Source organism: Lactuca saligna, chromosome 8 (assembly GCF_052625555.1).
Source record: "Lactuca saligna cultivar CGN05327 chromosome 8, ASM5262555v1, whole genome shotgun sequence".
Lineage (NCBI taxonomy): Eukaryota > Viridiplantae > Streptophyta > Magnoliopsida > Asterales > Asteraceae > Lactuca > Lactuca saligna.
The window spans coordinates 81,728,555-81,739,419 of NC_136424.1; the positions used below are offsets into that span (position 1 = coordinate 81,728,555).

The 10,865-nt window shown below is 36.3% G+C and overlaps 1 protein-coding gene across 1 annotated transcript; it reads left to right on the top strand.

Moving 5' to 3' along the window:
• Window positions 1-8,660: 8,660 nt before the first annotated feature.
• Window positions 8,661-9,639, top strand: LOC145009810 (putative glutathione S-transferase). The gene is made up of 3 exons (XM_078968441.1): window positions 8,661-8,978; window positions 9,089-9,428; window positions 9,473-9,639. The coding sequence occupies exons 1-3, from the start codon at window positions 8,667-8,669 to the stop codon at window positions 9,637-9,639; spliced, it is 819 nt and encodes a 272-aa protein (XP_078824567.1). The 5' UTR covers window positions 8,661-8,666.
• Window positions 9,640-10,865: the final 1,226 nt, after the last annotated feature.

Genomic DNA, 10,865 nt, shown 5'->3' on the forward strand with positions numbered 1-10,865 from the left:
ACAAGTGCATGATCAAGTGGAGGAAGGTTGAAATTTTGGAACTAGGTCCGGATGAATATCAACATCTATCTTCGCAAAATCGCACACTGCGCATCTCAGGTACTCACAAGCTTTTTCAAAAGCAATCTTCATTTTGAGATGTTTCTACGACTTGAGTTGAAACATCCTTGCAATTAAGAACACCTCATCCAGATTCATACACAAAATTCAGCTTGAGTTCTGACATAATCATAGCCTCTTCTTGTCAGAGTGTACTGGGTGAACTCCTATTTCATGAACTTTTTGATCTTGTAGTTCTTGACTCCAGAAGGCTTATCACTTGACCGTATATCCTCGAATTTAGATCCATGCTTTCCATGAAATTTTTTAAGTCGTTCGAATTCAAGTGGTAGCCTTTGATCATCAGGGAGGCTTCGGTCGAAAGGTTCAAAAAATGTGAAGAACATGGAATTTGGAGAGATGGGAATATCCCAGCAGCCATCTTCGGGGGGTTCAACATATGCTAACATCGGCTTGTAGTCTTCATCGAGAAACCTATGGGTTGGATTAACCCATGGGTTGATTAGGGTTTAATCCATGGTGGTGTCACAACCATGGTCTCTCCATATCATCTCCACAAACTTGGTTGATTTCCAGTTAATTTTTCTTTGTTTTATTGCGGGAGAGTCGTCGGAATGTTCAGATGACATGGTTGGCTTGAGGTTTCAAAATTGAGGTGGGGTTTCTTGATAAGGAGAGTCATGTTGTTCAACTTGAATCTGTTGTTGTTGTGGAGGAGACCTGGGAGGAGATGGCACCGAAGTGGGATTTTTTGCTTGATGAGTAGTCAAGATTAGAGATTGATGAGTCTCGATCCTTGTTTGAACAAATGAAAAATGAGATGGATCGAAGTTTGGTGTAGGGATTACTGATTGAGATTATTGAAGTTGCGGTTCTGATCGTTCACTTACCCCTTTTGAGGAAGTAACTTGTTACTCCTCAAACCATTGACGGAGGCCATAAATCTTGGTGAGAACATTATTAAATTGTGACTTGAGAAGATTAGATAGTTGTTGATTTTCGGGGATCTGTGTGTTGAACAACAGTTGATGGATTTCTTTCATGAGCTTCAGAACTTCTTGACCATGAAAGCTTGCAATCAGAGAGCGTCGAAGGTGGTGGATCGTGGATTGAAGCACTGCAATGGTTGATTCCTAAGCATTGTGACTTTCCTCAACAAGCTTCTTGGATTGAACAGCCTGATCCGAAATCGATGATTGAAGTTTGGTTTTTATTACGGTGACTTCCTGAATAAGACGTTCAGCAGTTTCTAGGAACTCTTTGTGATTTGCGGTTTTATTGTTATCCAGGGCTCGAATACCTATTTTAACTTTGAGCGAAATCCTTTTAGCAGCCAGTCGTTCACTTGTCTCTAATCGTTCAAGGCATTTAGCAATGGATTTACCATCATAAAATCGTCTTATCGAGTTGGTTGATTTACTTTAGTTATATCCAAATCATCCAGACCAAAGGTTGGTCCAGAGCTAACTTCAATCGTTGTACCGTCTTCATTGGATCCATAGATTTCGGCAGTTGGAGGGGGCTTGGAAGGTCCTGCACACCTTGGAGATTCTGAGCTTTCTGGATTGTTTCGACCATGGTGATCATCCAGTCTTGAACTTTGAGGATGGTGGCTACAGTGTTGGCATTATTGATCGCATCCGTCCGGTATTTAGCAACTGTTTGTATTTCCTGCTCCTTCTGCTGTTGTTATTTGGTTTCTTGATCCTTGCAGGCCTAGAATGCCATTCGAAAAGCTTCATACTTTTTGAATGCGTATTAAGTATTAGGTTGATACCGAATCCAAGAGTCATCAGAGTCATATCCGTCAAATCCTTGATGTCGCACCGGGGTGTCCCTCGGGTTCATGGATCCTTGCACATCCGTGCTCACCATGCCTAAACCACATGATTGTAATGTAATCATAGTAGGATTTCCTGAGCTTCCTTGGTCTCCTTGACCCCTAGTCAAGTGTGGCCTCGACTTAATTTTAGCTAGAGATGAAGAAGTGCCATGTGGCTGGGAAGGTGTATCATGTTTTTGTGTGACATCAAGAAGTATGGAGTGCAACTCTTATGGTTCAAAGAAGTGAAGATGGGAAGCCTTGGAGACCTTAGGGTGTTTAGAGCCAATTAAATCCTCTTGGGATTCAACTAGGGTCGATTCTCCATTATCATATGAAACAGACACACTTACTGTGTCTGAGTAGCTGGAGAGGGTTGTAGCAAATAGGTATGTGGGGACCCCAAGGACTACGGGAGTCTTCTGAGAGACTGTGGTATCTATCCGGTCATGCATTTGGCTAAGGATTGGGTTTATGTTCTTCCTCTTGTGAACAAGTGTTGATCCGGAGTCAATATATGACTCTTCTTCAATGTTGACTGGGGGGCTGTAAGGATGAGTATGAGCTTCATCCGAGGACACAACAATTTTGTGTTTCTTAGAGGTTTCACCTTTCTTGGATTTGATGCGGGGGATTTCTTTGATGACACAACTTCTTTAGCCTTCTGGCTAGTAGTTGACTTGACTGTGTAGTAGTAGCAGGGACTGTGTAGAGGCTAATATGGACTGACTGGGAAGAGCTGGGGTAGAAAGGTATGGGTCAATACCTTCCGTAGCCTCTATATGATCTGTGACTTCTTTGGTTTCAAGTCCAACAGATATCAAGACGTGTATGGGTAATCGTCTCAGTGGTCCAAAAATAGATTGGTCCTTCGAAAGTGTGTACCTTTTAAGGTCGCGAGTGATGTCATTTCCCATGCTGAGTCTTGCATCACGGTGGAGGTATGAGATGCACAAAGACTAGAAACGTGTGAAGGTGAGCTCAGTTGGGGTTTCCCTTAGATTCTCCTTTGGAATGTACTGAAAAAAGTCATCCCATAAGATTTGCTTGTAGTTAACATCATTCCCTGTAAAGATGCGCCACACCAGTTCAAGTAGCTTAGGACCCATGTTGTCCGTGCCTCCAGTTCTACGAGAGAGACTCTGGATGATGAAGTGACAAAAAAATTGCCAAACCGTAGGTAGTTGTTTTTTCTTGAATTTCCCAATGCCTTTGAGTTTCTTTTGATAGTCTATCTGGTAGAGAGTAGAGATGATGTTATTCATGCTTGGAGAGTAAAATCTTGTGGAAGGAAGAACACAAAGATTTATTGCATTCAGGAAATTTTCTTTAGTTTAGATGACCAAAGAATCGTCAACTAAGTTCAGATGAACTTCTTACAGATTGTTGATTGGGCGAAATGTCGAGAATGCACACTTGAAAAAGGTTGAAATTGGAACAATATCAGTGAACGAATCAAAAGCTCCAAACAGGGGGTGAGAAGATATAAACTTGATCATCAGGCGAATGGATTCGTTGTAGGATGGATGATCTTCAAATATTGCCCTAAAATTTCTCGAAGCAATTGATTGTGATTGATTTCTCGTGGTGGATTCAGAACCAGAGGGTTGCACTGGCCCTGATGCTTTGGATTGCTTCTTCGATACACGAGACTTAACGATTTTGAAAATATTTGAAGAACTTGCAGAAAATTTTTGAGTGCAAGAATATGAAGAATATGAAGATCGTCTAAGAGTTTAGAAAGCGTAAAGCTTTCTTGGGAGGGAAAAAGTGTTTATATAGTTCCGGATCTCAATCATTTACTGAATTTACCCTATCTACAGCTATTAACTGTAAAAACCCTTGGGTTTTAACCATTATCAACCACAAATAAAATAAATTAAAAGAAATTATTATTTTTTTTGTTTTTCAAAAATGGGATACTTAATGAAATGTCAGGCCCATTATCACACGTTTAGAGAACATGTGGTGAGGGGAGTTAATCCGTTGAATAAAGGTGGAATTTTGAACGGATTGGACGTATTGGGTAAAGAAGATTTGATAGTTTAAGGAAAATGATTTCATAAAAAATTTCTTTTATGGGAAACAAGTTTGATGTAATTTAATCTAAAATAGGTCTGACACAAAAAGAACTTTAGAAGAGAACTGAAACGTTGTATGCTACAAAACGAATGTATGAATTTAATATGAAAGAATTTTTATCTAATGAGGATTAGTAAATAGCACACAAGGTTGCAGGGAATTTATGAAGTTGTTGAGAATTCATTAAAAGTGACTGCGGATTGATTCTTTGTTGGGGTGGATAGTAATGTGACTGCGGTAGTAGGAACTGAGGAACACTTGACAAACGATTCAGATATAAAAAACAATAAGGACCCAAAAAATATAAGTATGATATATGGTTGTGATATACAAGGTATACTGAAACCATGTATGATAGATATAATTAACTAGGACCGCAACAGAGACCAGAGGTGGTTTGCGGTACCTATAAATTCAAAAAGAAATGTGGATCCGAATTCATCACCCCTAACATTTGTAGAAAACCGTTGAGTTTTGTTGCATCAATTTCCTTTGTAAACACAGCCGCAATCTCTTCGTGAGTTGGGACAAAAATTTGTTCAATGTTACCTTTGAGTATGTGGTCCTTGATGAAATGGTATCGACGTTCAATGTGTTTAGTCTTCGAATGGTGAATAAGATTGTGAGAAATCGCTATAGCACTCCCTGGATCACAATAAATCGGTATCCACGACATTCTATATCCGTAGTCCATCAGTTGGGTTTTCATACAAAGGACTTGAGAACAGCAGCTCGTTGCGGCCACATACTCGGCTTCTGCAGTAGACAAAGAAACACAATTTTGTTTCCGTGAAGACCAGCTGACCAATCTTCCTCCAAGAAATTGACAACCACCTGAAGTGCTATTCCTATCCAATCTGCATCCGGCATGATCCGCATCAGTAAAGGCTTGAAGACTGAAGTCGTTCCCAATGAGATACCATAGGCCAAGAGCTTTGCTTCCTTTCAAGTATCTGAAGATCTGTTTGACTACGGTTAAGTGTCCGACTTGGTACCTGGCACATAAGCCTGTTGCAAAGTCAATATTTGGTCTGCATGTGGTAAGGTACATCAAAGAACCAATCATTCCTCTATAAGTTTTGTGGTCTACTGATTCTCAGGAAGGATCAGCGGAAATCTAATATCCGAAGGCCATAGGAACCTTAGCTGAGGAACAATTATCCATTGCGTATTTCTTCAGCAATTCAGAGGTCTATTTCTCTTGATTAATGAATATCCCTTAAGGGACTTGTTTCACTTAGTGTTCTAGAAAGAAGTTAATCTCTCTATTCATGCTTAATTGGAACTTGTTGGTCATGAGCATTGAAAATTCATCCACCATACCATGATCTGTTGACTCGAATACGATATCATCCACATAAAATTTAACAAGAATAAGGTGATTTCCATTAGACTTTTGAAATAATGTGGGATCAATCACACCTTTTTTGTATCCTGACATGAAAAGAAACTCAGAGAGAGTCTCATACCATGCCCTCGGTACTTGCTTAAGACCATAGACTGCTTTCTCAAGCTTGAAACAATAATATGGGAACTTTAGACTTTCAAAGCCTGGAGGTTGTTGCAAGTAAACCCCCTCTTTCAATTCACTATTCAGGAAAGCGATTTTTACATCCATTTGTTGTGCTTTGATATTTTTGTGTGTTGCATACGCTAAGAAGATATGTACTGCTTCCATCCTGGCTATGGGGGCATACGTTTCATCATAATCAACACCTTCTAGTTGACTATGTCCCTTGGGAACTAATCTTTCCTTGTTTCAAATGACCGCACCAGATTCATCGAGTTTGTTTTTGTACACCCATCTTGTTCTAACAATAGTGTGACCTTTTGGCTTCGGTTTTTACTTTGATTACTATGATGCAATTCTTGTGATACTATACATGACGTCCTCCACCCCTGAATGTTTCCGTCGTTTCGGTTTGGGGGTGTGACGTTCTTCTTCCTCAGCTTTGCAACTCTTCACACTCGCACACTTACACAACTGATCAGTCCCTTAAAACCCCTTTGTAAATTTGCTCCCCCCTAACAAATTCGACACAAATACATCAGGTAATACTCCGGCGGAATGTACATAAGATCTAGGTTTTGTAACTGAGGAGAAGGTGGAACAAGGGTTTACAATCGAAGATGAAGGTGGAAAATAATAGATTTGTTCTTCCTTTTCTGTCGGTGAGGGTGAGGGAGAAAACAGTGTCGGTGGTGCGGAGAAGAAGGGTTTAACCGGAGTGCAAATGAAGGGTGGTGCTTTAGACGTCATCGAAAGTGTAGATGAAAGGTAGTTGCCTATCTAGCATTCAGTGACATCATCACCGCCTCCTCTTAGGATTTCAAAATGACGCATGAAGCCATGGATCTCATTTACTCGTGCGTCGTCATCGATCTCCATTGGCTAGGGTTTCGAGATCAACAACGCTACGACTGATCTCCTTCTTCACCTGTGTTCATAACGATTTTCGACAGGTGTAAAGTTTTCAGATTATGTTTTAGTTGGAGGAGGTATTAGAGGTGATAGATGGTTATGCCAGAGGAGATGACGGAGATAGGTGGTGGTGCCGGAGGAGATGACGGTGACAGGTGATGGTGTCGGAGGTGTATGCGGTGATAGGTGGTGGTGGGTTATCTATGGAGAACCTTGTTGCAGAGATGGGGAAATAGAAGGCGAGAGGGGATATTTGATTTATTTTTTTACATATGAAAAAGTTCTATATATATATATATATATATATATATATATATATATATATATATATATATATATATATATATATATATATAATACAAGTTGCAATGTACAAAATAAACGGAGTTTGGAATTTTAATAATATTAAATATTAAATGCATGCTATATCTTATAGCATAAAGCGCTTACTTCTAAATTTAAGAAGGGTTAATGATCTAGGAGAGTAATAAGGTTTTAATTTTGTCCACATTAGGTCCTTAAGGTTTTTTTTTGTACATATCACACCAGCATGGTTGTTATAAACCCTTTAAAAAGGGTAATAAAATTTTAAATTTGTTCATATTAGGTTCCTAATGTCTTTTTTGTACATATTACATCAAAATGGTTGTTATAACCGTTTAGAAAAGGTAATAAGGTTTACTGTGTCAACATTAGTTCCATATTTTTAATATTTTTATTATTTCATCTAACTCTTTTACAATTTATATTAGTATCTAGTTATATGGCTTTATCATTTTATTTTTTTATTTTAGTCGTCCATTCACTACAACAACGATTTCAATCGAAAGGTTACATAACAATTTTTTTTCATTTTTATGAAAAAAGGCTATTAATATGGAAAGTCTTAATGATTAAGACTATGTTTGGCGCCACAACTAGTTTATTTTTCGATATTATTTAAGTTGTTATGTTTGGTAAACCAAAAAATAGCTTATAACTAGCATTTTAAAAAGCTACTTACACTAGTTTTTTAAAAGTTTTGTTTTTGTTTTTTTTTTTTTTTTTGTTTTTTTTTTTTTTTAAATTTTATTTAATTTTCTAATAGACCTCTTAATTATTTAAGAAAATATATTTTTAAATATCATTTTATGACTATATATAAATTTTGGATAGCTTATAAACTAATGTCAGAGCTAGAGTTAAAGTAAAAGAGTATCCGCAACAAGTAATGAAGTATCCCCGATAAGTAATTGCCTATTGGGGATACCCAATTGGCGGAGTCATTACTTATCGGAGATATCTCATTATTTTTTTGGGATACTCTATTACTTTGACATGGCTCCGCCACTGGTTTACGTAACCTTTTGATTGAAACCGTGGTTGTGGTGAATGAGCGACTAAAATGAGAATATGAAATGATGAAACCATCTAATTAGATACTAATATAAATTGTAAAAGAGTTAGATGAAATGATAAATATATTAAAATTTAATAGGAACCTAATGTGGACACAATTAAACCTTATTACATTTTTTTAAGTGATTATAACAATCATGTTGGTGTAATATGTATAACAAAAAACGTTAGTGATCTATTGTGGATAAAATTAAAACTTTATTTCCTTTTTTAAGTGGTTATAACAACTATATTAATGTAATATGTTCAAAAAGAATCTAATGTGAACATAATTTAAACCTTATTACATTCCCAAGTCAATAACCCTTTAAACAATAGTTATTCCTCTATTTTTAAAAAACTATAATAAAAATTAATTTTTTGAGAAAATCGTAAGATAATTCATATTTTATAAAATATTATTTGCACTTCTCAAAGAATTGTGGATGCAATCTTTTTAAAGATGTCTTGAAGTTAAAGATGACTTGAATTTAACGTTAGATATTCAATTATAGTCTAAAAACGAAATTGAGGCCTTAGCAAAAAAATTTCAAATTAATCATAAACTTTAAAACATATCATCTAATTTTAATGGTGTCATTTTGATACTCTACTTTGTCATTTCGATTCTCAACAACATTTTGTTTACTCGAGATAGGCACAAGACTCTTGGTTAACACTCCATTTGATTTGTTAATAGTATCGCCCCATGCAACTTACAACTTATCTTTCATATTGTACAAGTCTATTGAGCGTAATCATCAGTAATTGAACTTATACCATATTCAACTTCCAACTACTCCGCCTAGTATTTATATCAACCATTCTCTTAAACATTTTAAAAGCCTACCATCTCCAAATCAAACAAGAAATTAGGTTTTGCTAGCTGCTCCAATCAGAAAAATGGCGGATGCAATGAAGTTGTATGGCACTGTCTTAAGCGCATACGTTTCCAGAGCGAAAATCGCTTTGAATATCAAGGGAATCAAGTACGAAAATCTTGAAGAAGATCTCAGCAACAAAAGTGCCGACCTTCTGAAGTACAATCCCGTTTTCAAGAAAGTACCGGTGTTGCTACATAATGGAAAACCGATCTCGGAGTCTCTTGTGATCGTTGAGTACATCGACGATGTCTGGAAAGGAGTGCCGATTTTGCCTCAGGATCCTTATGAGAGAGCTATTGCTCGATTTTTGGCGAAATTCATTGATGAAAAGGTAATATTTATGTACATGTATTAATAACAAAACTGAATATACGTATTGTAAAGTTTACTTTGATTATGGCATCGGAACTGATTTTACATTGTATGATTAATTTTGTGCAGTGTATCCCTGTGATTAAGGCTGTTGGCAGCAATGGGGATGAGAAGGCTATCGCAGAAGCTTGTGAGCAACTTCAAATACTAGAAAACCAACTCAAAGTCAAAGGCACCAAGTTCTTTGGAGGCGACAACATTGGTCTGGTTGATATTGCAGCTGATTTCATAGCTTATTGGCATGCAATAAGGGAAGAAGCAGCTGGAATAAAGTTCTTTACTGAAGACAAGTTTCCAAAACTGACCAAATGGGCTGATGATTTCGTTAACAGTGAAGCTGTGAAGAATACCTTGCCACCACGTGAACAGATGCTTGCATTTTACTTGAAGTTTTTCGGAAAGGCTAATGGTATGTGAAGCTTATAAACTTGCATGATCGTTTTGTTTTGTTAGGAGGTATGCATGATGCTTGTGTTGTTATTGAAGTTGAATTTTCCGTTACATCCATCTATCGTTGTTGTAATAAGCAGCTCTTATATGCTTACGTATTTTTGTATTATGTAGCATGTGAGAGTGCCGATGTTACCGGTTTCTTACATTTTAGTACGTATGAAATGTGAAACCATTATCTTGGAAATATCGTCAGGGAAGATAAGCTAGTACATACATGTGTTGTTGATGGTTTTGCTTGATTCCGTTATGTGCGTTGATGCATTCGATCTTATAGAGTTAATTAATTGGAACGATTAATTATTTGTTTGATATCAGAGTATAATATAGAACGATTAATTAATATTTGAATGCCGAGGTCATATATAAAATACAGGACGACCGCATCATTGTTTGTTATTATTTAAACATGCAATATGCATGTATTATTAACTTTGACTGATGTATTTTACATTAACATGAATATATAAATTAAAAATCTAACCGCAATATGTATGTATGGATGGATTTTGTTCCAAAAGTTTCTTCTTTTATACTATAAAGGAAATTAAATATAATTAAGCATTGCTTTATATATTTTTGTCTGTTGTTCAATTACATTTTCAACTATATCACTAAATTAAGTTGGAGATATAGTCATGTAGACCTTCAGTGAGGCGAAAAACAACCAGGATGATCAATGGCATAAACACCATAACAAGAAGCACCAATTTTATTTGCAATGCCTGAAAATGGGTTAATATTCTCTAAAGAATCGAATCTGATGTTTATATAAGAGATACGTGATGGGGGTGTCATCATAAAGGTTCAAAGAAAAAATGTGCAATTATCTCCATAGCCATGGACAAAACACACAACAGCTTTGATTCGGAATCCAAGTTTTGGCAACCAACTTTTACAGATAATTTATTGACCTTTCGAGTTCATTTCAAACCATGGTAATGTAAAGGAAGATGCATTTAATTAATAAAATTTTACAGTATTAAAATGCTTCCATGTTATGTGGATTATAATGGGTATTGAATTTTGACTGATCTTTATGGTCAAACAACTAAATACATGTTTTTTTTTTTTTTCAAGTGGCAATGAAAGTAATCTAATGAAAGGATCACGTAATTGCTCTCAACTACAACGTCTATTTGTCACCCAAAATGGCAATATTCCGCTGTTTACAAATTGAGTCAAACTTCAGATTCTGAAATATGGAAATGCTAAGTATTCAAATTTCATATTGACATAGATGTAATTATTCTTTTAGCTCTACAATTTTAAAAGAGGGAAAGTTAAATGGTAGCTGATGTAGTTTCAGATTTTATATTCACAAACAAATAATTCTTTACAGCGCGATTGATGTTTACAGTTGACTCAGGTAAAAGTTAAAATTAGACTCTAATTT

Bases quoted from the DNA above. Each gene is read 5' to 3' on its own strand.
- LOC145009810 (XM_078968441.1), top strand. From the start codon at position 8,667: ATGGCGGATGCAATGAAGTTGTATGGCACTGTCTTAAGCGCATACGTT. The intron at 8,979-9,088 runs GTAATATTTATG...AATTTTGTGCAG, and splicing joins CGAAATTCATTGATGAAAAG to TGTATCCCTGTGATTAAGGC. The intron at 9,429-9,472 runs GTATGTGAAGCT...TTGTTTTGTTAG, and splicing joins GTTTTTCGGAAAGGCTAATG to GAGGTATGCATGATGCTTGT.